Source organism: Tiliqua scincoides, chromosome 3 (genome assembly GCF_035046505.1).
Source record: "Tiliqua scincoides isolate rTilSci1 chromosome 3, rTilSci1.hap2, whole genome shotgun sequence".
In the NCBI taxonomy this organism is placed as follows: domain Eukaryota; kingdom Metazoa; phylum Chordata; class Lepidosauria; order Squamata; family Scincidae; genus Tiliqua; species Tiliqua scincoides.
In genome coordinates this window covers 223,231,487-223,257,953 of record NC_089823.1, presented here as the reverse complement: position 1 = coordinate 223,257,953, position 26,467 = coordinate 223,231,487, and the positions used below count along the sequence as shown (strand labels likewise).

At 43.4% G+C, this 26,467-nt stretch overlaps 1 protein-coding gene and 1 pseudogene across 1 annotated transcript in view; both read left to right on the top strand.

Moving 5' to 3' along the window:
- The window catches only part of ZBBX (zinc finger B-box domain containing), a 91,299-nt gene that overhangs the window by 23,335 nt on the left and 41,497 nt on the right, over positions 1 to 26,467 (top strand). The window contains exons 10-19 of the mRNA XM_066622601.1: positions 481 to 626; positions 3,712 to 3,815; positions 8,094 to 8,161; positions 12,035 to 12,180; positions 13,683 to 13,957; positions 16,088 to 16,238; positions 19,041 to 19,193; positions 21,478 to 21,648; positions 23,160 to 23,295; positions 25,245 to 25,302. Of these exons, the coding sequence (XP_066478698.1) occupies positions 481 to 626; positions 3,712 to 3,815; positions 8,094 to 8,161; positions 12,035 to 12,180; positions 13,683 to 13,957; positions 16,088 to 16,238; positions 19,041 to 19,193; positions 21,478 to 21,648; positions 23,160 to 23,295; positions 25,245 to 25,302 (1,408 nt within the window). The remainder of the gene's footprint in view (positions 1 to 480; positions 627 to 3,711; positions 3,816 to 8,093; positions 8,162 to 12,034; positions 12,181 to 13,682; positions 13,958 to 16,087; positions 16,239 to 19,040; positions 19,194 to 21,477; positions 21,649 to 23,159; positions 23,296 to 25,244; positions 25,303 to 26,467) is intronic.
- On the top strand, positions 11,294 to 11,412 carry LOC136647186 (5S ribosomal RNA; annotated as a pseudogene).

Below are 26,467 nucleotides of genomic sequence, written 5' to 3'. Positions count from 1 at the left end.
CTCTCCCCTCCTCTTCTTGTGCACTTTCCTTTCTCTTTAAGAACTGCATTCTCCATTGCTTATTAGTTAGCATGCTGTAGTTCACCAGGCTGAACTAGAATGGAAACAAACCAGGTTATCCATCCACAACTTGGTTTGATATCCTGGCTTGTTGTATCTCTAGCTCTTTAAGAGCTAGTTTTGTAGTTCTATTTGTATTTTACTGGTTTTTATGCATTTTATCTTTTGTGTATTTTATTTGTTGTTAGCTGCCTTGGGAGTCCTTTGGGGAGAAAGGTGGGATACAAATCGAATAAATGAATGAGAAACTCCAGTTTCCTGTGTTTGTGCATAATGTGGCACTTTGATTTATTAAAGTGAAAGCTGAAGCTTTAATTGTCCTTCTCTTGCTCACACAGCGCTGAGCCTTTACGTTTGAACTGGGCCCATGAGTTATAATGGTATTTTACTGCTTTTTCAAAGCACGATTTCCTTTTGCAGAACTCCAATTGATAAATTACCAGATGCTGTCATAGAAAGTGAACTGAATCTTGAGAAGCCATTTATAAATGAAGATTATGATACTTGGGCTGCAGAAGAGGATGATGATGATGATGACGATGACATAGCGAATGCTCGTGTTGCAGGTTTGGTGGGAATTCTCAGCTCATTATAGAGTCCCTGTATGCTCCCCAGTAGTCAAGCAATTTCAGTAATCTGATTAACTGAGCATTTTTAAGAATTAAAGTTCAAGCTTGGTGAACTCCAGGGTGTAAGACTTGGCAGCACAGCTTGCAGGGTCAAATTGAAGTCTACTTTTGTGATTGTTGTGAAGCCGCATGCTACTGCCCTGCAATTTGCCTTTGCATGCCTTGGGAAATCAGATTGTGTGTTTTTGTGTGTTGAAGCAGTGGCACAGGAATTTCACCCCATGCCCAGAGACGAAAACATTCAGAGCTACATTCCACAAACCCCGTGTTCACTGCCTGAAAATGGTTGTGTGACCCAGTGAGATGTATCACTATGGAGAGCATTGTCACACTTGTGAAACACTGCTCCGGTTAGAGACTGCAGACACGTTAATGTTCCTGCTAACTGGGCAAAGAGGCACTTTTTCAACTGTTGCTTCTCATATATTTAGCAAGGGGAGAGTAACTGTCCCTCTTTACCGCAGCATCAAATCTTTCTAGTGGTGTTGTTCTTCTCCATTTTTTTTTTCTTTTTTAATTGTGAGCCCTTTTGGGACAGGTAGCTGCTGTTGTTTTGTTGTTTGGTTTTCTGTGTAAAACTACTTTGTGAACTTTTTTGTTGAAAAGGATATTAATGCTCTTAATGATACGCTTTTGACAGAAGGCAGCTGGCGGTTGCTTTTGTGGCAAGACACTGGTGTTTCTCCTGGAGATACAGTATTCCACTTGCTCCATGATAGAACTTAAAGGCAGCATACCTATGGTTTTTAGGTGGACTCTCCTCAAGGCACTGAGCAGACCTGGATCACTTAGATTTAGCAAGGTTGCTGTGCTGGGTAACCATAGACCATGCCCAAATTACCTCTTATTCAGCCTGAGCGCACATTACAGAATGGGAGTTGTACTGTTGCACCTAAATTTGTTTTCTTATCTATATTGAATCAGTATTTGTAAATTGGATTACTTGGGAGAGGGCCCATTGCTCATTAGTGGAGGGTGGAGCATACACTTTGCATGCAGAAGATCCAGATTCAGTCTCTACCATCTCCAGGAGGGGCATGGAAAGACTCCTATCTGCAACCCTCTGGAACTACTTGCAGTCAAATATATATAACACTGAGTGAGAGTAATATGCAAAGTAATGTTAAGGAACTGAGCAAGATGCATCGGTGGTCTGATACAATATCAGGCAGCTTCATATGCACTTTGTTCAAAATTAGATGTGGGGTGGCATTTGGAGTACAAGGGACCATGTTGACAGTAAAAGTTATCTGCCAAAATTTGGTCTACTAAGATGGTGTCCAAAATACTCTAATCTAGAAGGTGTATGTCGTCTACTACTACTACTACTACTACTACTACTACTACTACTACTACTACTATTATTATTAATAACAGTATTTATATACCGCTTTTCAACAGAAAGTTCACAAAGCGGTTTACAGAGAAAATCAAACAACTAATGGCTCCCTGTCCCAAAAGCGTTCACAATCTAAAAGGATGCAAAAGAACACCAGTAGACAGCCACTAGAAAAGACAGTGCTGGGGTGAGGAGGGTCAGTTACTCTCGCACCGCTAAATAAAAGAAGAGCACTCACTTAAAAAGTGCCTCTTACCCAGTTAGCAGGGGTATGTCTATGGTTCCCAAGCTGTGGGTCATGACCCAGTTTTTGGTAGGTTGCGAAACTGACAGGGCAGATTAGGCTATGTCAGCTGTTTTCAAACTTTCAGGGAGAGTTTGAGCTCCTCTAAGTTATCGCGGGAGCGGGGGGAGGCAGCGGGGGCGGGGGGAAAGTAGCGACGCAATCTCCAGGATTGCGTCGCTTAGGGGGCTGCGGGGACTTGGGTGTACTTATCAGAGTTTCCTGCAGCCTCCTGGGGGAGTGGGGAGCCCTGCGCAACCTTCTGCAGGGCTTCCTGAAGCTTTAAAAGTGAAAGTGGAGTGATCCCGCTTCACTTCCGGTTTTGCGGAGATGGGGCACGACTGCTCCACTTTCACTTCTAAAGCTTTGGGGAGCCCTGCAGAGGGTCGCGCAGGGCTCCCTGCACTCCCAGGAGGCTGCAGGAAACTCTGGCAAGTACAGGCAAGCCCCTGCAGCCCCCTGAGCGACGTGACCCTGGGGATCGTATTGCTGCCTCCTCCCTGCCTCCTCGCTGTCCCTGCCCCTTAAGGGGGCAAAGGCCAGGGCCCACAGGCTGGGGCATCGCGACGCGCCAGTTTGAAAACCACTGGGCTATGTTCATCAAGGGTTAAACAATCTCCTACTTGGGGGAGCACTGCTGCCCAATCATGATTATAGTCACAGAGGCTTGAGTGGCTGGTACAGTGAAACTTTTTTTGTGGGTCCTGATGCTTGAAGGTTTGGGAATCACTGGTGTATGCTCTTTTAGTACATCTAAAGTCCAGATGTGCAGGGCACTTCAGCCCCTATTATTCCTTGCCAGTTCACACAGGTAAAGAGGAGTTGTTCACATGGGGGTGTTTTTTGGGTGGTGATGGGGGCTGTTCTTTGAGAAAAGTCCTTGTGCTTTTCCATGCGAATCCCTCATAACACACAACAGAGAGTACAGCTTAGAATTGAGTATCTGGGAAACAGCTGTCTAGATAAGCCCTAAAAATTGCAATTCTTTCTCCACATGGTATCATTAACGTTATCCATTTGTCTCTCTGACTTTGTCTGGGAAATTCTCCTGCTGTAGTGTTCTTGCCTTATCTGTATGATTCTTAAATTCTCCAATTTCTTCCATTTATGGAACTGATACAAAGATTTGCTTTGTATCAGTTCCATAAGTGGGAGTTCCATAAAACTATCATTTAGACTGGGAAGTGCCTGTTTCATGCAAAAATAAAAATAAAAATTCTACTCTAACTACGTATCTCAACTTCACACATCTAGACTATGGCCTGAGGGTAACAGCTTGCTGTTTAAGTGCTTCTTTAACAAGCTGGAATTGTTTGCTTGCCCAGCTGTTTTACAATCTCTCAGGAACAAGCATTAGTACAAGATATAAACAATGGCAGAATTTTAATTTTTAATTCCAGCTGAAGAAATGAAAATGTGCTGGGCAAACCATGTTCAACCAGAAGACCCTGAGGTGGTGGTTGTAAATTCTGAACCATCACTGAAAATCAAGATTCTTGAAGAGGTATGTGTGTACTGCCTGGTCCGTTCAGTTCAGTTTTGTTGACCTTAATAGTGTGTATAAAATTTATACGATATACTGTGACTTCCATTCTTCTCTCTACAGTTGTACGCATCTTTCCTGGAAATATAATCAGCTACGTGCTGTTTAACATTGGGTTCAATCTGACCTCTGTTATCTGACTATGAATGTCTTCTAAGTGACTTCTGGTGGAATATAGTTGGAACAAAGGTTGCACCTCAAATCAATAATATTCAGAATATTTGAGGTTGGTTCCATTTTAGACTTGGCAATAGCAGGAAATGGGGGGGGGCATGCATGTTGGTTAGGCAAACAGTAACTTGGAAGCTGACTATATTGTGGTGGCCTAAATGTAATGCAGAGTAGAATGGAGCTGCATTATCTGCTCCATGTTGTTTATGTTTTAGATAAATAGGTATTTAAAGTTAGGGAATGTACCTAAGGGCTGTACATTTTCATGGATTTTCTGGCAATGTATTCCTGCACGTGATTAGCAAGTATTTGAGGATTGTTTTGAGCCCAGATTTACTGGACTTCATTTCTGAAACCTGGTTTTAGTACCTTGAAATATGCAAAGTAATGGTAAGGAACAGAGTCTGTTTTGCACTTGTATAGAGTACCTTGACTTTGTGAGAAAGTAATCATACTCTGTCTCTGTACATCTGAATCTCTAGGGAGGAGGACATCATTGACACTTAGGGCCCAGCAGTATGGGTTTCTGTGCCAGCGGTATGCTTGTACCGCTGGCTCTGGGTGTTAAGAACGTGTCATAAAGTACATTTGTGGCAAGCTTGGAGAAAGCAGCGCTGGCGGGGAGGCCTGCGCCACCCCTTTGCTGCCACTGCAGGAGTCCCAGTCACGAGCAGAGAAAAGGTGAGCGCCAGGTGGCACGAGGATTGGGGAGGATGATGGAAGGGCCAGGAGGCATTCCAGAGTGGGGGGATGGTAAAACAATAAGAGGCGCTGGCCCTGGAGGGGGGTGGGGCCAGGGAGGTGAGAGGGTGGTCTCTTACATTGAACCCTATGCCCCATGTCAGAATCTCCATACGGGGCTTCTCAAATATGTGTCAGCTGTTTACCTGGCACAGACTTGAGAAGTTCCATTGCGAAGGCTGGGGTTTTGCTTGGGGTAAGGGGCCAAATGTCTCCTTCCCCCAAGAAAATCTCCAGTGGCTTCCCTGGCCCCGCAGGGTACAGTGGCGGCCATTGTGGCACTGCTGTAACCTGCAGTGCCAGAAGTTTAGGATTGGGTTGCTTGTCCCTCTGGTCTTAGACACAAAACATAGAAGGAACTCTGTATCGTACATGCTGATACTATGTGCAGCTGTTGATGAAGGACAAAAATGGGTAATTTGATAGTGACAGCAGTAATGAAGCCTTCTGCTTGATGGAAATGGATCTCTCCCTATGCATCTGGTATAAAAGGAGTGTATGAAAACTTTTTTATACGGGTTTATTTGGAGTAATTGCTGTGAATCATTAGATTTAAAAATTGATTTTTTTTCTCCCCTGTGTTACTCTCTGTTCATATTGTAGGAAGGAGAGTAAAAGACACAGTGGATAGGAGCACAGTAAATAAAACATGAAACCACACTGAGCAAACATTCAGGCAGCCTCAGGTTTTGAAGAGCATTATGCTTTTCTATCATAATCAGGAAACCTTTTGATTACAGTATTGTTAGTGAGCTAGACGTTTACACATTTATCACCTTTCTGTCTCTTTGAAATTTTACAAAAAATCAGAGCCGCAAGGGTCCCTCATCTAGACTGTGGTGCAGGCAGAGTTTCCTAAATCCTCTCTTCTTGTTCCATTTTCTCCGCGAAACCCTCTTCCAGACTGCTAATTGCAGTCATTCTGCCGGCAGGGCAGGCGTCTAGAGCGACGGTGGCAGAAAACTCGGAATGAATCCGACCGGACACGGAGTAGAGCCCATTACAGAGCCTATTCCGTGGCGGTGGTAGCAGCGAAGAGATCGTTCTTCTCTGCTACCATTGCGTCTGCTGACAACCGTCTGGCAGAGCTGTTCCGTGTGGTGCGGGGCCTCCTTCATCAGCCCCCCCAGTAGACCAGGAGGAATACACGGTCAGCCGCTGTGACGTGTTTGCGCAACATTTTGCAGATAAAATCGATCGTATTCGTCACAACTTGGATGCCACATTGACAGTGTCTGACGATGTCCCCTTGGCAACTGCTTGTCCTGTGTTGTGGGATTCTTTTCAGCTTGTACAGCCTGAGGATGTGGACAGACTCCTTTGGAGTGTGAGGCCATCTGCCTGCCTGCTCGACCCTTGCCCAGCTTGGTTGATAAGAGCTGCCCGGGGTGGGCTGGCTGAGTCGACAGGGAGGGTGGTCAACTCTTCCTTGATGGAGGGGACGTTACCACTCGCTTTGAAATGGGCGGTGGTTCGCCCCCTCCTGAAGAAGCCCTCCCTGGATTCCACTGTGTTGGATAACTACCGGCCAGTCTCCAACATCCCGTTTCTGGGCAAGGTAATTGAGCGGGTGGTGGCGTCCCAACTCCAGAGGGTCTTGGATGAAGCGGATTATCTGGATCCTTTTCAATCTGGTTTCAGGCCGGGCTTTGGGACGGAAACCGCCTTGGTCGCCTTGGTGGATGACCTACGCCGGGGACTGGACAGGGGGAGTGTGTCCCTGTTGGTCCTGCTGGACCTCTCAGCGGCTTTCGATACCATCGACCATGGTATCCTTCTGGGCCGATTGGCCGAGTTGGGAGCTGGAGGCACTGTTTTGCGGTGGTTCCGCTCCTACTTGGAGGGTCGGTCCCAGATGGTGGTGCTGGGGGATGCCTGTTTGACACCCTGGCCCTTGAGATGCGGGGTGCCACAGGGCTCAATTCTGTCCCCCATGCTATTTAACATCTACATGAAACCGCTGGGAGAGGTCATCCTGGGGTTTGGAGTGGGGTGCCATCAATATGCTGATGACACCCAGCTCTATCTCTCCTTTCCTCCAGACTCCAGGGTGGCGGTTGAGGACCTGGAGCGCTGTCTGGAGGCAGTGAGGATCTGGATGGGGGCTAACAAGCTGAAATTAAATCCGGATAAGACAGAGGCTCTCCTGGTTCGGAAATCCTCGATGCAGGTGCTGGACTATCGGCTTGCGCTGAATGGGGTTGCACTCCCTCTGAAGGAGCAGGTCCGCAGCTTGGGGGTCCACCTGGACTCGCAGCTGCTCCTGGATTCCCAGGTGGCGGCTGTGGCAAGGGGGGCCTTCGCTCAGCTTCGGCTGGTGCGCCAGCTGCGGCCGTACTTGGATCGTGCAGACCTGGCCACGGTGATCCATGCCTCGGTGACATCGAGATTAGATTACTGTAACGCGCTCTATGTGGGGCTGCCCTTGAAGACGGTTCGGAAACTGCAACTAGTGCAGAATGCGGCGGCCCGTGTGGTTACTGGAGGTAGGCGGTTCGACCCTGTCAGTCCGCTTCTCCAGCGGCTGCACTGGCTGCCCATTCGTTTCCGGGCCCAATTCAAGGTGCTGGTATTGACCTTTAAAGCCCTATACTGCTCTGGACCAGGGTATCTTAGAGATCGCCTGCTCCCGTACAATCCGGCTCGCCCTCTCAGGTCATCAGAGTAGGCCTTTTTACAAGTGCCGCCGCCTAGGGAGGTACGTGGGGCGGCTGCAAGAAATAGGGCCTTCTCAGTAGTGGCACCAATGCTATGGAACTCCCTTCCCCTTGACTTAAGAATGGCTCCCTCTCTTGAGACCTTTCGGCAAGGCCTGAAGACCCTTCTGTTTAAACAGGCCTTCTGAGTTCTTGGCCTTTTAACATCTTTTTAACATCTTTTAATATTTTTTTACAGGCCTGATTCTTTTATGACTTGCTGCTGCTCTATGCTCTTTTTACCTATTTTTTTTTACTCTGACTGCTGTTTTTAGTATGTGTTAATATGTTTTTATTTGTTTTTTAAATTGTTTTTAATATGTTGTAAGCCGCCTTGAGTCCCTTCGGGGAGAAAGGCGGGGTAGAAATAAAGTTATTATTATTATTATTATTTTCCTCCTGGGATAAATAACTATGTGTGTGGGTAGGTAGGTTAGGAGAAGGTAGGGATTAACCCTGTGTCTTGATCTCAGCCCAGATTGGGGCCCCTTGTGACTAGAGTTTGTTTGAGATAGAAAGATAATAATGTATTAATATGTCATTTTGCTTGACTTTTATATGCCTGTATTTTCAGAATGGGGTGGGATGAAAATCTAAAATAAATCAATTTATATATCCATTTGCTGATAAGGCTTGCAAAGAGGAGCTAGAAGAATCCACTAATTTTGTGGTGGTAGAAGCTGGATCTGATGACTTTAGGTAATGACTTCAACTTCATAATCATTCCTTTGATTTATATGATTTTAATATATGAAAAGTCGTTGCACAATCAAATTTGAAGACTATGTCTTTTCACTGTTTTGCACCAAAGTGTGTCCTGAGAAATTCTTAGTGACTAATCACTTTCCTCATTATGTTTCAACTTTTTTACTGTGCCGGTTCTCAACCACTGATCCATATCTATTAATCCACATCTATTAATCCACAAATTGATGACCGAAAACTAGCAGTTGGTGGGGCTTTCACAGCCAGGTAGCTGCCTTCCTTCTTTCCTCCCTGCTTTGCCAGCCCTGCATAGCATTCTAATACAGACCTGCTTTTTCCTGCCATTATTCAGTTTTGTTTTTTTTTTCAAGAACCGCTAAAGGACCTGGCAAGTACCCTGGGGGTACATGTACCCCAGGTTTGGAACCACTGGTGCAGACCATGTGTTGTGCTGGATGTCCCCAGGTTCAGTTCTAGGCATCTCCATGTGGGGCTGGAGAAATCTCCTGTCTGAAATCCTGTAGAGCCACCCCTAGTCAGTATCAACCACTCTCAACTACATGGAACAATGGAATCATTTTATCCATTTTCCTCTTTTCTAACAATTTCTCTTATATTTGTACTTCTGTAGCATTTTTTTCCATAAAGAATGCAAATCTTTTTACAGTGAAAATTTCTCAGGAGAATACAAATGCAAATATAACTATTAATCCTAATTGAAAAATCAAGAACCCAATATAAAATCTGTATTAAATGTCTTTGATGTAAAATCAACACAACCTTCTCAATTTGCGAGAAGTTTTTTTTCTTTTTTTAAAGGACTTGTTTAAATGTCCATTGGAGAAAAATATTTAGAGGCAAAATATGGATGTTAACAAAATGTATAAATTTTGCAGCGCTGTTCAGAATATGGAGGTATATGGATAGATGGTCTAACTTGCAGTTATTGTGATTGGCTAGATTGGCAGCAGTAAAAATTATTTTGATACCAACATTGCTTTTACTCAAACTCATACAGTATAGTAATATTCATGTATCATGTATTGGCAACCTTCAGTCTCGAAAGACTATGGTATCGCGCTCTGAAAGGTGGTTCTGGCACAGCGTCTAGTGTGGCTGAAAAGGCCAATCCGGGAGTGACAATCCCTTCCACACCGGGAGCAAGTGCAGTCTGTCCCTGGTCTGTCTCCCTGGCTATGGGCCTTCCTTCTTTGCCTCTTAGCCTCAGACTGTTGGCAAAGTGTCTCTTCAAACTGGGAAAGGCCATGCTGCACAGCCTGCCTCCAAGCGGGCCGCTCAGAGGCCAGGGTTTCCCACTTGTTGAGGTCCATCCCTAAGGCCTTCAGATCCCTCTTGCAGATGTCCTTGTATCGCAGCTGTGGTCTACCTGTAGGGCGCTTTCCTTGCATGAGTTCTCCATAGAGGAGATCCTTTGGGATCCGGCCATCATCCATTCTCACGACATGACCAAGCCAACGCAGGCGTCTCTGTTTCAGCAGTGAATACATGCTAGGGATTCCAGCACGTTCCAGGACTGTGTTGTTTGGAACTTTGTCCTGCCAGGTGATGCCGAGGATGCGTCGGAGGCAGCGCATGTGGAAAGCGCTCAGTTTCCTCTCCTGTTGTGGGCGAAGAGTCCATGACTCGCTGCAGTACAGAAGTGTACTCAGGACGCAAGCTCTGTAGACCTGGATCTTGGTATGTTCCGTCAGCTTCTTGTTGGACCAGACTCTCTTTGTGAGTCTGGAAAACGTGGTAGCTGCTTTACCGATGCGCCTGTTTAGCTCGGCATCGAGAGAATGAGTGTCGGAGATCGTTGAGCCAAGGTACACAAAGTCATGGACAACCTCCAGTTCATGCTCAGAGATTGTAATGCAGGGAGGTGAGTCCACATCCTGAACCATGACCTGTGTTTTCTTCAGGCTGATTGTCAGTCCAAAATCTTGGCAGGCCTTGCTAAAACGATCCATGAGCTGCTGGAGATCTTTGGCAGAGTGGGTAGTGACTGCTGCATCGTCGGCAAAGAGGAAGTCACGCAGACATTTCAGCTGGACTTTGGATTTTGCTCTCAGTCTGGAGAGGTTGAAGAGCTTTCCTAATAGTAATATTAGGTAAATAGCAATGCATATTTAAAAAAAATTTATAAATGGAGGCGAGAAATCTAGAATCTTCTTTGCTATTACGTGTCAGAAAAGGAAGAACTGGGAGTTTGAATATTTCTCATTCAGCTTTGTATAACGTATCTCAAATTTGTTCATGACAGTGTGATCCTTTCAAAAGGAAGAGTTTCTATTAATGTAACACTTTTTTAAAAATTTCACTTGAAGACTTTATGTGATATAAAAACAGAATTGGACAGTAAATGTAGAAAAAAAATTATTTTGGTGGCAGCCCAATCCAAACCCACTCTGGAACAGGCAGGCGAATTGGCTTGCCCCATATCCAGTGCGGGGCTGGAGCTGGCTGTTGCACAAGTTGTAGTAAAGGAAATGAACTGCCATTACATCCCTGTGTCATGCCACTGGCTATGGGGCTACTAGGATTGTGCCAGCTACTAGGATTTGTGCCGTTTGTTGGTTGGGCTGACCAGGACAGGGATTGGGATCCGGCCTAAGTGTCAGAGTTCAGTCTCACCCCTCCTCCCTGGGCCAGTCCGCCCATCCACCATCAGCCCTTAACCTTAACTCCACCCTCGCCCCACCCTCTCCAACCCCCTGCTGCCCTTGGCCTGCGCAACTTCTTCCTGGCAGCGCGGGCACTGGATGCAGCCTTCGCTGGCCAGCGCATGTTCTTGTGCTGGCCAAGCCAAATCCAGAAGAGGTGCAGACATACCTTACGACACATTTGTGACAGTACTGGGCAAGGGAGAGCGCTCAGGATTGCACGCTAAGATATTTTTGTGCTGCAGTAGAGTGCATGAAAAGCATAACTTGGAACTGCTTCTAGTTCAATCAGTTTTATATGAAGCAACTTTAGGTGTTTCAGTAAGAGATTTATTAGCGGAAAACATCTTGAGATGATCAAATTAATGGATTTCTTCCCCCCAAGAATGAGGAATAATTACATATTGGGTAATTCTGTAGTGGGAGGCTTTGACCTTTGGAGATTCCAATATTTTCAAGCACAGCATTGTGCCTTGTTACCCTGCACATGCCCAATCTCATCTGATCTTGGAAGCTAAGCAGGGTCAGACCTGGTTAGTACTTGGGTGGGAGACCGCCAGGGAATACCAAGTGCTGTAGGCTTATACCATAGTCTTTCGAGACTGAAGGTTGCTGACCATTGTGCCTTCTATTTAAACGGAACCAAAACTAAAAAAAAATTATGGGATTACTAGAGTACTGGCTTAATTTGAAAAATTGTGGAGTGATGATAAAAAATTAAGAGTTTATTATCTGAAATCTATTCATTGTTGTTGCAGTTAGTTTTGAGATCTAATGTTGCATTTGAAAGAGAAATGAACCCAGTACTGTGAAGAGCAAATAAGAGTCTAAATAGAAAAATAAGATAAAACTGCCAGTTTTAATAGGCTTGAGATAAATATTCTACAATTGGTATCTTCCTCCTGTAAAAAAAAAAAATTAGTAAAATTAATCCTCAGTAGAATGATTGGTGCTGTCTTGTCAGTGACAAACTAATGTCATGGATACATTCATTTGGGAACAAATTGCCTTAGTGAAAAGAAACATGTTTTGGGGATATAATTCTGATTTTTATTTTTATTTTTTTGCAATATATGAGGGTTCATAAATACAATACCTACAGAGATTCTCTTATGCACATGCATAGATGTGTAGACTTGTCGGAAAACACTTTATAATGGAATCTGGTCACTTCTCTATTCCAATTTTTGTCTCTTATTTCAAGTGGTACCATGTCAGCAATTCAGAAAACTGAACCAGACTTTCTGCCACATGCTGATGACATCCCCATAAGGTCATCTCTTTCTTCTTCAGTTGAGAGAGAAAATGGTTTAACATTTATCAATAATAATCATGGAGAAGCTACTAGAGGTAGGCTTATAACAATCCCTTTCATGATTTAAAGGAGGATTTGTGTCAACATTGGTCTTCTCTAGAGTCCTTTATCTACTCTTGTTTGTAACTCATAAGCACAGCTTATCTCTTGGATGCAGCATTAAAAGGCAACTTCTGTGTTTTTTTCTCACAAGGCCATGTTTTCACGTCAGGTGTTGGTAAGCTCAGTTATGTAACTTGGCGCAGAACTAGATGTGTATGAAAGTTACCTGGCAAAGGAGGGAATTTTTTACTCCTGGACACATCCAAAATTATCCATGTTGGCTGTGCAGATAAGCAATAGGCTTGTTTCTCAGCACATATCGACCTATTTAGATCAGAAGTGTTGGATGAACAACAGATGTGATCTATGTGAACATTCCTTAAGTACAGTCAGTTCTATTTATATGCGAATTTACTTATCCATGAATGGCAAATTGCCACATATTTCTCGTTATCGTCAACTCTGTTCTTGCTATCCACAAATACTATGCCACTGCAAGCTGAAAGTTGTCTGGATTGGGTCAATTTTCCACATCAAATGGGCATTGGTATTGTCCCATGGAGAATTGTTGGGGACATTTGTATCTGCTTTCAGACTTCCCTCACTATCTTGGGCACCATCTCGGGGACTGCAGCTGAACCTTCACAACCCTAGTGATGATGAGAGGTCAATGATGAGAGGTCTCTGGAAGGCTACCTGAGGGCTACTCTGGCACTGGGGCAAGCCCAAGGAAGGAGCCAAGAGACAGGAGGAGGATGGGTGAAGCAACCCCCTTCACACTGCTGAACTCTGAGATATGGCTAGCAATCTTAATTGAGTTTAGGGATAGCCAGCATGGAGAAATCACCATTGCCACAACCTCCAACCCATCGAGGGATATCCAGCATGGAGGACGAAGCATCAGATGTTGGAGATGTTGATGAGCCCTTGCTATCCCTCAACCCCATAGACTTCAAGCTAAGAGTCAGGGTTATAAAATTCATAATAGTGTATGGTGAAGAGGGTCCCCTGGAACCTAACCCCATTTTCCCCATAGACTCAATGATTCAGTATCTGCCAGTTTGGTATCTGTTAGTTTTTTCAAGGAACCTAACCCTAGTGGATAATGAGAACTGACTGTATCTGTCATCAAGTAACTACTGTTTGTTAAAGGCAAAATATGACAAAGAGTAAATAGGAATTTGTAACAGTCTGCACAGCCTCCTTGATTTCCACAGGGTGTTCCTGTATGGACTGAACTTATTTTTATTAATGATTAGCCTTTTTAATAATTTCTGAAATCAGAAGTTTAAAAGACGATTGGAAGATGATGGCAGACTTTTTGTGTGTGTGGTCAGTCATACAACACTTAAAGTGAAGACCCATATCTGGAGCTTCTGTATGTGTGATAGCTCCAAAGGAGGTTCCTGGTTTTATAGATTAGCAGAAGTAATTTGTGAGTTAATTTAAATCCTTGCCTCAAAATAACTAGTTAACGTCACATTTTTTTCTTTAGCGAGCTTGCCTTCTGCACAGTCTGCAAAGCCCAATGCTACTCATGACTATTCCAGTGCAAAAGTAATAGATCCCAGCACTCTTCATGAAAGAGCAATAATGAAAGAAAAATGCACTACCATGAAAAGTAATGGCTCTCACACATCATCTGAGCATACTTCTAGTCCTCCCGAATTGCCTCCTAGTGAACCTTTCCCTGCGATGGAATTACTTAAAGGCGGCAAAATGTCCCCAGAGTTGAATGAAGTCTCACCAGGAACTATCAAGTCCTCAGTGGTAAAAACAACAGAAATTATACTCTAGCTTTTATTGGGTTTATTTCATCATTATTACCTGGACTGTATATCAGAATAACAGCAATAATGAATTTCTGACTTGTTTAATTACACTGTCCTGTCCTCCTTGAAATTAGACCTTTCTTTTACCAGTGAAGCCCCTGGATTCTTTCATGTGTCCAGAGAATTTGAAGGGTTGGGAAATGAAGGGGTGAAGAAGGAAAGGAGGATAGGATGCAGAGTAAAAGTGATTTATTCCGAAGACGCTGAAGAGGCTAGAGCAGGGGTGATCAAAGTTTTTGGCAGGAGGGCCACATCGTCTCTCTGACACTGTGTCGGGGGCTGGGCAAAAAAAAAAAATAATTAATTTACATTTAAAATTTGAATAAATTTACATATGTTTACATAAATGAATATATTAAAGATGAACTTATATGAATGAATGAAGGTCTTGCAATAACTCAAGGCTTTGCACAAAGCAAGGCTGGCCTTTCCTTTGCTGCCACTGCTGCCTCACAGACGTGAAACAGCAAGCAGTGGAGGAAGCCCTCATCCCACAGCTCACGTGAGAGGTCAAACAGTCACCCTCATGCTGAGAGCAGTTGCATCAGGCCAGCGTGGGCTCCAGCAAACCTCCGGAGAGCCAGAGGCTCATTGGAGACTGGGGGCTCCCTGAGGGCCGCATTGAGAGGCCTCGAGGGCAGCAAGTGGCCCCAGGGCCGGGGTTTGGGCACCTCTGGGCTAGAGCATCAGGAAGCCAAGGGGTGCATTAGAGCAAACTCTGAATCTTCATGTTAACTGCTTTCATTCCCCCATTTACCATATCTCAAATAGGACATACAGATATAACATTTTACTTTTGCACTATTAGCTTTTCAAAAGGGATCTCAAGAGTGCCTGCAAAGTGGCAAATGTTTCGTTGCAGTAGGTTATATGGTGCCTATTTGCCTTTCCTCCAAAATGACTCCAAGAGCAGAAAGTTAGAGGAAGTTAGGATCTAAGAAGGTTACGATAAACCCATTTCTGGTGTGCCTGTTCACTAATCATCATTCTCTTTCTTGAGTTGTGATATCTACCTAGAGGATTTATGCTGCTTATGTATTTTATATAGCATCCAACATATTGGCCATAAGTTGTATATAATACAAAACTCTGCTTCCTCCACACTTTCCAGAAGTGTAAAAGGCAGAAGCCTTGTATGGCGGTTAGACTATCTGTTACATCCTCTCCCAATTATATCACAACACTGAACTGAGTTATTGAAAGAGGAAGCGAGAAGATTGCCAAGAAGTATCTTGCTACTGATGTTGGACTGCAGAGGGATTTGGAATGGAATTTGAGGCGTATATTAAAGAAGAACGAGTTAGTTTAGTTTGCAAAATATTCAAAATTTTCCCTGAAATCATTTATACCCTGCCTTTTCAGAGCTCAAGGCAGTTCACAAGGTTTCATAATCAATAAAAAATAAACCAATAATTATAAATCACAATAAAATACAGAATAGTAAAGTACAACAATTAGTAACCTAAAAAATAAAGGGTTTTTTAATTGCTTTCCTTGTAAGAAATTCATTGTTCTCAGTCTTTGCATAGCCAAGGCTTTGCAGTTTATGTGAATTTTTAAAATCGATTAACTAAGCAAACTTCAGTATCTCTGTATCTACTTAACTGTCTGCTACATGAGCACCCAAGATAATAAATCTTGTATGTTTGTATACTTGTAAAAAATCAAGTATGCTTGTTTCAAAGAGTAATTACTTTATAGGTGAGCCCTTTGCAGCTACAAAGCTTAAAGTAAATTTTCAAACTTCCAGCTTTGTTAACCATAGTTATGTGTTGCAGCTATCCTGAGCAAAACATAGTTGAGGCATTTTTGTATAAACAACCTCAAGGGGTCAGAACACAGCTCAGTAAATGAAGCCATGATTTCTCTGTGCAATTAGAATTTTAACTGGGATTAAGTCAGCAAATCATGCTTAGCACTAACCATGATTAAGCTTTATATCTGCAACAGATTGTAGAAGTTTTCAGATTTTTTAAAATGCAATGTGCTTCATAGTTTGCATAGTGTGGCCTCAAAATAACATTGGTGTGACTGTGTCTTTTCCATCTCATCTCAGTCGTTACAGGAGGTAGCCCTAAGAGAGAAATGTCTTCGTGCCCCATATCAAGGGCTTGAGGGTTTCTTCACAATGCATGCAAGCTCTCAGCAGGTTAAGATGTACTCATTCCCTTCACGGCACACAGGCAGCCAATCTCCAAGCAGCAGCATTTCATTTTCAGGTAGTAATGCAGAAGCAGACATCCCCCCTTTCGTATATGTTGTTCACCAAGCACAACTATCTTAAGTTATGGTAACCTCAGATGCATATTTAAAGTCAGAGAAGCTTCCGCATGCACTGCCAGGCCTAGGACGTCATATGTAAGTGAATTTGGCATAAATTTGTGTAGCTGCCATACAGGGAAGACAAGAGGGAAAACCTGTAGCGAAAAGAAACGAGACAAAATGTGCTGTTCCCCTGTGTAAGCTAAATGGTGTTTGTAGTGGTAAATGGAATCATGCAAGTCACCTGAAAATTTCATGGTTTTCTCTCAAGCTCTGAGTCTCAGTTTTAATAACAGGGTTTCATAGAAGCTCTTTGGAAAATTTATTAATGAGCCACTAGCATTCGTAAATCATTGCTTGAGTGAACAAGCTAATTGCTAACTGGAAGTTGCTATATACCTATCTTAAAACATCTATATTGTGCATTTGCGCCCTTCTGAAGTAAAAATGTGGATGATGGGGTTTAACTTGATCAGGTCACAGCTGTGGTTCAGAATACTTTCTGTCACCTCCCTCTGGTGAAATAACCTGCCTTTTGCAGTACTCAGTGCACTTTGTTTAAATGTTATTCAAATATGTCAGCTGGAGACACTGTTTGATGTGGAGATTGTATTACAACATTGCTCCAGAGTTTTCACTGTAGTCTCATAGCAGTGGTTTTCAACCTTTACTTAAAGGTAAGGGAACCACAGCATTCCTACACAGCCCATCAACGGGGGTGACAACTGGGCAGTGATGGTGGCATTGGCACTTTTGGGTTCACGCTTCTGACTAAGTAAAAACAAAAGGGGGTGTTTGGACTAACCTGTGTTGGGTCAGTGGCAAGAACCAGGTTTTATGGTGTTTGCACCACGGATGCAGACAGGGATATCCAGAAAACCCCTTTTTCTACTTAGGTGGCAGCAGGGCAAACACGGAGGTACTGTTGTCACCATCTTGCCACCACTTGAGAGTAACCACTCCCCTTAAGGAGGAATTTGGTGTTTCCTGCTGCCCTGAGGGGGGCAACCCCCCAGATTGGGAAACACTGTCTGAGGGTGTTATCCTAACCCACTTTTCAGCACCATCATAAGGGCAATGCAGTTCCGAGGTAAGGGAACAAGCATTCCCTTACTTTGAGGAGGACTTTGTGAGTGCTGTCCAACTGCAGGATGTGGCACACGTCCCATTTTCACAGCTATGCCAGTGCTGGAAAATTGGTTAGGATTTCACTTTAGAGGAATAATTCAGGGTTCTAATCTAGATATGTGGACCTGCTAATGACTAGGCCTCCAAATATCATCCATTTGTGATCTCTTAGAAACTCTGTTTAAACACGCTACACATGGACCAGGTGTGTACAGAAAGGGCACATACAGAGAGCCACATTTGGTGCCAGCCCTAAAGATGGAAATTCTCTTCTGGAAACTTGCAAAAGCTGGAATTCAAACATTACTTGGGAGCACTTTAAGATATGAATATTTGCATTGCCTTTTGTTAAACATGATTCTAATATTGTTTTTTAGCACCCTTTGAATTTTCGGGCTGTGCATGAATTAATTTTGTTCAATCAGCTGCCTTTTAACCAACTAATTTATGAACTAGTTAATTTTCATATTACAGATGTGCATGGCTTAATGACCTTCCGCCTAACAACAGACCAGCGTACAAGGGTGGTCAAAACACAACAAAGGCTCTTAGGGTGCAATCTTAACCCCTTATGTCAATGGTTTCCAGTACTGACATAAGGGCAATGCAGCTCTGAGGTAAGGGAACAAACATTCCCTTACTTTGAGGAGGCCTCCTTGAGTGACACCCAACTGCGGGATGCAGCACATGTCCCATTGGCACCACTATGCCAGTGCTGGAAAGCCCTGATTTAAGAGGTTAGGATTGCACCCTTAATAAAGTAATCGGGTCTCCCATAGCTTGCAGCAGAGTATCTGTTTACACAACAAAGAGGCTCTTAATGCAGTCAGTGTCCAGTAGCATGCGCAGCTAGCTAGTGTATGTTTACACAATAAAGGCTCTAGATTTGGCTGAATGTTTGCTTATTGCCATACTTGTATAACAACAGGGCTTTGAGAATATATCCCCATAGTTAAGTGACACACACCTATACCCAAACCTTATTATAGGTGCCTTTCTGAGTGACTGAAGAAATGAGAGATGACTACAGTGGGGTCCCTATTATCGAACATAAATGGGACCGATTGATGGTCTGATTATCGAAAATGTCGGATGTGGTGGAAACAGGTGGGAGGGAAAGAAATTGGAAATTAAATGGAAGAAATAAAATGGCTTTCTACATCCACAAGCTGCCTATGTGCGCTTCTGCATTTTCCAACTCTTCAGAAGGCAGTGTTCTTCCCCTCTCATTCAGTCTACATTTTTCCACCCAGATACACCTTCAACTCACTGGTCCCAAATGCTACCAGGCTCCAGCTTCTCCCACAGGAAATTCTAAAGCTCCATTTTTTCAGAAAGAGGCCAAGCAGGAAGGAGCCTTCACTATTGTCACACCTGTCCATCCCACATTTCTTGCTTTCTGTCTCTTTAACTGCTAGACTAGAGGGTTAAAAGAGGGTTCTTCTGCATGTAAGATTAAACAAAATGTCAGAAAAATAAAGGTTGGATAATGAGGACTCTAAAATATTTAGTAAGCAAAAGATACAACTCCTTTTTTGAAAATGAGGCTGTATATTTCCACTTTTTCACTCTTAACACAGTCACTGAAAGCGCCTCTGAAAATAAATTAGTACCTACCTTTTTAATTGCAGGTTCTGAACGGTGGACAAGGCGCTTCAGCTTCAGTGAGTGTGCTAATGAATCTATAGTGCAAGATGTCTTGAAGAGGGAGCTCGGCAGACCATCCAGTAGATTGAGAAGGCAACGCCCAAGTTCTGGAGCTTCTCTGTTAATCTCATCAATTGGTGAGAGCATTGCAGAAGCAGTATCTTTGAACTGTGATGGAACAGTAAAACCAAGTACATAAATAAATCATTTTTCTATCGGGGTGATTGTTGTGCCTAATCCCTTCCAGACACATCCCCCGAAAACCCAGTAAATGAAATTGAACTGGAATATTTTGATTGAATTACAGGTAGAGCCTGTTTATTCATGGAATATACATCCATGTATCTGGCTCAATGTGAGTTCCCTGGACCCACATTGAGCAAGACTTGGCTGCCCCTGAGCCCTCCAAAGGGAATCAGAGCTATGCTTCGTTCCCCTCTGGAGGGCTTTCTGAAGCTCAGAGAGGCAGCATGTGTCCACCTGATCCCCCTCCAGGCTTCAGAATAGCCTGAAGAGGCAAAAAAAATACCACTTCTGGTTTACCAAGGGAAACTGGAAGTGACTTTTTTTTTTTTTTACTTTTAAGGCATTCTGAGGTTCAAGGAAGCTTTCCCTGGGCCTTAGAATGTCTTAAAAGGTAAAAAACATCACTTCCAGTTTCTCTTGGGAAACTAGAAGTAGCATTTTCCACCTCATTGGACTGTTCTGGAGAGGCAGTGGATGGATGCACACTGCCTCTCCAGGCTTCAGAAAGCCCTCTAGAGGGATTCAGAAAGCCCTCTTCCCTTTGGAGGGATTAGTGGGGCAAAGATTGTGGATTTGAGTATCCACGAAATTTGGTATCAGCAGGAGGTCCTAGAATGGGTCTCCTGCGGATACCAAGGCCCCACCTCTATTGTTGTTTTGCATTACAACCATTGTTTGTGTTAGATGTGCTGCGAAGAGTTAGCCAACAACATAACTATCTCCACAACGTTGTGGAGGACAGTGTGCAGTAGATGGGTCGATGGCATCTGAGAGGTTTTCCAGGGCTTTTGTCCTCAGTCCAGTCTGGTGATAGGCTGTGGTGGTGGTGATGGTGGGGGATTTTAGGGTTTCCAGCCACTGCGGGCAGTTTTAGTGACCTACGTAGTTTTACCAAGTACAAACCTAGTGGTAATGGATGTTGCTGCTGCTTGTCTCTTCCTTCATACTTTGTTATATAGAAGAAGTCTTCCCCCTTAGCATTTGTATGTGGCCATACCTGTTTATCTGTGTGTTTGAATCTTTAGGACTCGGTTTCACTATCCGCAAAATGCTGCATCCTTCTGCTTCACAAACAGCAATCAGATCTTCCTAGGGAAGTGAAAATATTGTTAATCGCAATATGTTTTACAGGAGTTGATGAATTGACAAAATATCAGTATATTATAACTGTATATGATGCAGTAGAAACCGAAGCGTATTTGTCACATCTTGTTGGCATCCTTCAGTCTCGGAAGACTATGGTATCGTGCTCTGAATAGTGGTTCTGGAACAGAGTGTCCTCTCCAGAGCACGAAGCCTGGGTAAAGTAAATATGGAGGATAGACTGTTTCCCATGCAGCAAATCCCCCCTCTCCACGTCGCTGAAATGGTCCAATGGAAAGGCAAAAGCCAATACGGTTGGTTCCAGTGGCGTCACAGGAGTTGCCAGAACGTGACTGTGTTCAGCCATGAACTGCCTCAGGGACTCCGGCTCTGGATTTTGCCTCGAGGTTGACTCCTGAAGCCTTTTCCATAACTGGATGTAGCCACAAGGCAGTGGAGGTTTGGGATCAGAGTTTTCCTTCTCTCAGATGAGCTGCCTTCCCAGGCTAATGAGTCCCATCTACCTGGTGGCTCTTATGACAAGTTCAGCCAAACGGAGGGCCTATTCTTATCCTCCAGCCCCCAGGGGTATCACATACTACACAGCAATGAACATTGATTTGCCACAGCATATATGCTCAGCATAACCAGTCTTGGTTCTGTGAGTACATGTTCTTGGCTCATGCGTGCATTTCCAGTATCTTTCATGCCTAAAAATGGCTTGGAACATGAGGGGCTTTCCAAGTTCACTCTTTTGATGGACTTGGGGGACATGAGTCACAAGCAGATTGGTTTTCTGAGTTTGGAAATAGAGTGGTTATTTGTGCAGACAGTACTTTGACATATGTGATATCCTCCTGACCCACAGGTGTACACATTTGGTCTCTGTTGCAAATATGCCATGTTGGGCAGAAATGGCTTAAGAATAGGGAAGGTACCGAAGTCTAGCTCTTTAGATGTGAACAGTTCTTGGAGCAGTTATTAAGAGCAACTTCTCCTTCTCACGCATTTCAGAAAATGCTTCTCCAAGGCCTTTTTCTGCAAACATTTCCTGCCGCAGAACTCTTGAGCGCAGTCCTCGTCCTTCTTCAGCCCTTCAGATGGGAGTGAAAAGCTCAGTGACCTGGCCTTTGACTCGAGCAGCTTCTGAAATTTCAGAAATCGAAGGCATTGATATCACTGAGCATGACGATCCTTTCTTGGAATCCAGCACTGACCAACAAGCCTTATCGGATTTAGAAAGTGAATTGCAAAGTAATGCGGGTAATTATGCCATACCATTAAACTCTCATTCCGAAAGAAATCTTTTTAGGACCTTGATTATCTATAAGTGTGTTTTTTATGCTTAGTTTGGCATTTTCATTTTCCATATTTTTTTTATGTTATAAACAAAAGATTTCAAACTAACATAACAGAAGCCAAAGCAGCTCTCCAACTCTCTTGAGCTTACTTGCCAGACAAAGAGTTGGTAAGGGAGGAGAGGCATGAGGCACTGACCAGAGGTGACATTACTCTGCAGTGCTCTCTCTTATTTCCAATACTTGCCACATTCCCTTGGGCCACAGAGAGGTAAGCCCTGCAGTACTGACCAGATGACCAATCTGTCCAAATGGATTTCTCCCAAGGATAATCTTTTCTCACCCCCACACCTGCAGTACAAAGAAAAGGGGAGAAAGAGACAGGGAGGTGTGGCATAGAGAAGTTATAGTCTTCACTATTCCTGTTCATGGTTTAATAGGCCCAAAGCGATGCCTGAAAGGGATTGAGTCACACTTGTGTCTGGTGGTGGACCTCTCATTTATTTGATGGGGCAAATCCCCTGGGCGCGGAGCCTCGCGCAGACTTAGGACCCCACGGAAGCTTATTTGAAGCTCCCGACAGGGTTGGAAACTGTGCTTCTGGTTTTCCAGAAGCACAGTTTACAGTGTTGGGGAACCTTCAGGAGGCTTCCCCGACCCGTCCTGAAGTTGCGCGAGGCACTTTGTGTTCCAGGTAAGTGGCGGGAAGTGGATTTGCATGTGCAAGGGGTGATAGTAGCATCCTTCGGGGGCACCATCGCAGACCTTTGCCATGGGGTGCAGGACTGGGGAGGTATGCCACATTGTAACACTCCATAACAGGTAATTTCCTGAGTGATAAACTGCGTCCAGTGAAAAGCATTGTGTTTGAGGTGGTGTGGAACAATATGGTGAAGTTAGCATTCACCGCAAGAATAGTGATCTGTTTGGCAAAATTTCAGCCCCTTTGGGTATATTCTTTAGAGCAGCTCCCCATTTCATAATATCACAAGCTTCTAAATGAAAGCATAGAGTAACTGGATTTGTTTTTTTGGTATCACCCCAAGGCCCTCTTAGTCCCTCAGGTGTGCAGGAACTATCCATCCCTACTACATGTGCAGGTGTCCATCCCTACTATTCCATGCTGCAGGTTGGAAGAGATGCAGGAACCGTGCCAGTGATGCTGAAGGAATGTTCACACCCTTGGGCCATGCAATACCTCCTCTTTCCCATATTGCTCCTGGCACTTCCAATTTAGCAGTAAAGTGTTGAAATGGTAGCATGAGATTCTCCAATGAGGGTATAATAATAGAAGCTGCTATAGTATAGTACGTTGGAGGTTTCTTGAAGTAGTTCAAATTGGGGAGTATATTTTTCATTTTTAATACATAAGATGTCAGTTTGACAGATCTGAGTCTTCTTTTTCCTGCTCTGTGAGAGTTTTAGACATCTTAGTGTTTCATTGCTTCTTACTGAAAAATACGTGCAAAATTTCAGATCCTCTGGAAGAATGTGACTTAACCTCTGGAGACTTATCTGCCTTCAGCAGACATTTACCGATGACAAGTCAAAATCATATAGTTTTCTATAACAACCATGAAGCAAAAGACTACAGTAGAGGTGATAGTATAAGGTAAGCTTACCAATTAGGTTTTAAAACAGAGAAGAAAAACATGTTGAAAAGTAAAACCGCACGCACATACCCATGCTTATTTTACGCACATACCCACTGACGCTTATTTTGTGAAACAAGGCAGGTTTCATGTGTTTATAATGTGCATGATATTCCAGTGCAAAATTCCCTCTGCAAGCAATAAAGGTCTCCGTGATTGCCAGAAGAATGGTGCTGTTATCTGGGCTAATTTGTTTTTTCTTTAATTATTTGCTAATAGCTTTTGCCAATTATCACACCACAGCCCCTCCACTGAGCAGTGTGTTTAATTATACAATCTTTGAACACTGTTGACCTTCTGGGGTTTTAAAAAATTGCAGTCTGTCTTCTGATGAGAAACTCTGTCCAGGATACTGTCCAAGATACATTTTATCTTGCATTTCTAAAGATGGCTTCCTCCCACCAGCGTTGTACCGAGGGGGTTATTAAGTCCAATGCTTTGAATGGAGGCCTTTCCCACTGCAGAAACATTGTCCACACTGTTATTTGACACAACACACCCACGTTTTTAGTTGGATGGCAAAACTTCTAAATTAAAAGGCCCCTGGCCGATTCCTCTTTTCTTATATTGGGTCTTCTGCCTTTTCATCACCGTGGCTGGCTGGTGATGTGAATCCACAAGAGCTGTGATTAAATTTTAGAAGAGAAATTCCCTAACCCCCTGACTTGATTCTGTTCCAGTTAGAAGGCTCTGCCTCATATGATAGGGATAGTATAGACACAAAAATGGCGGTGGGGTGGGGAGGGTTCCTTCTCATTTCTTTCTCATTTTTCAGTCAAGAGCGTGACCAGGTTTTGCATGCATTGTGAATCACACAGACTTTCCTGTGGTTTACAAAATTTTTATGGTGAACTGCAGTCTGGATGCTTCTATGTTAATTCCCCAGGGATGGATGCTTAAAAAAACATGATGAGCAGCTCAGTTAAAAAAAAACAACAGGAAATCTTGCTTCTTAATATGTAGATTCCTTTCCACAGTAGTGCCTTTTGGCTTCTCTTTTGCAGGACTTACTTGGGTAGAAGAAGTGGATTCAGTACATAATGCTAGGAAATGATACATTTTATGGGTGAAGTCTGATGGTTCTCTGTTCATAGAAATTAACAACCCAATCTAGTGCAAATTCCTCTGCGCTGATATAGCAGCACCAGCATGCTATATCACCATGGGGGAATTTAGCAGGTGGAAGGTCTTCCCGGGATAAACCCCAGCCTGCACAGTGGAGCAGCTCGGACCTCTGCTTGCTAAATTGCAAGTCCACATTCCCCGTGTTGGCAGATCGAGCCCAGGAAGGGGGATAGGATGCGGCACATAGGTCTGATCCTGGGTCTAATCCATCTGCCCTCCTCACCAACATACCCACTGGGAAATTTACCCCATCTGGCACACACTGTTCCTTTTGCTGGCATGGGCCTTCCCACCAATGCACCCGCTTTCTAGTCGCACCATGCTTTACGGCACTTTTGTGACTACTAGCGCCGGTGCAGTGCATGCTCTGCCGGCATACTCGCTGCCTAGGATTGTGCCATAAGAGAAAAAGGACTTGAAGCTGTTCTGGTTAAGCAGTTATTCCTTTATATTTTACTTGAGATATTTGCTTTATGTGTTCAAATGATAACAGAATTACCAATATAGGTAGTTCCCAATCTTTTAAAATTAAACTATACAAAAGTATATTTTTATTTTGGTATATGTTCTGTATTTGGCAAAAGCTGTAAAAAAATAAAAAAGGATGAAGCTGTATTTAAAAAAAACTAATTTAAGATGGATGACCAACTCCCAGCCTACTAGAAAAAGGCACCAGCATTGCATATCTCTTTCACTTTGATACAGTTTTTCATGTAACTGAATTGGGAGCTGGCTTGCATTTGAGTTTCTGGAGACAAATAACTCTTAAATATTTTATTTTTAGAGTGTTTGATGAAAGCCATACAGATGATGAGGAAGACCTTTTGAGGGACAAACAGGAGGTGATAGAATTACGTTGAAAACGATCAGGAGTCGCAACTCAAGAACACCTTTTCTTCTCATTACATAGAACCACCCATCACGGTGCTGGTCATGAGTGCGGCAAATTAACTGAGCTCATGAGAATGCAGATCCCTTATAAATAAAGTATGTGTTGATGCTGAAAAGCAAAGAATCAACAAGAGGTGTTTGGTTTTTCCTATTTTAATATTCATGGTGATTTTTCTTTGTAAAAGGTGAACTACATTCATGCTAAGTATGCTGTCTGAACAAAGCATGAGCAGTATATTGTTGCATTGGGAAGTGTTTGTACTGACAGATTTTATACCAGTAAATGGAAGTGGGAGAAAATAGTTGTATTTTTTTCGTGGATTTTGGCATTTCCCAAAATTAGAAGTGCAGAAAGTGGTGTTGTGTGTGTGTGTTTTTTTTCAGAATTTACGTTATAATTATAAAATTATAATTGTTTTAAAAGTGTACTAGGTAAGTGATATAGGTGGTATAGTGTCAGCACATGAAGCCGCCGTCATTACCCTTGCATACCCTTCCCCATTACTAATAAATAAAAACCAAATAAAATAATTTTTTCAGATCTTGGGGTTTTATTTTTTATTTATTTTTTTAACAACAATGAGAAGTGCAGAAAGCGGTGTTACATGTTTTTATTTCATTATCACCATTTTCTCCCACCTCTCCTTATAGACATAGCAGTCATGCAGGGTGACCTACAAATTCTAGCTATGGGCTATAATCAGGCTGCTGGTGTGATAACAATAGCTTAGTTTTTGGCCATTATGTAATATTAAATTCATCTATGCAGTTTACTGGATGGCATGTATAGAGGGACCGTGAGAACAAAGTGGTGGTGTCAGCAAAATTGCTCCTAAAATGCTACCTCTTGCAGCCTTTGCCTCTGAGAATTTTGAGGTCTGTGATACCATCTGCTAGGAGAACAGCAGCAGTAGAACCATCTTTTAGACTGGGGAGAGGACCTGGAAGAACAATTGCCGAACAGCGTTCCCCTTTGCTGCCACCAACTTTCACGAGAGCATAGCCAGGAGCCATTTAAATATCATGGACAGCACCTGCTGTTCCAGATCTGTCATTGTTGAAGCGAGACCACCTGCCTATAAATCTGAGTTTCTTCAATGAGAACTGCTTTGAGAA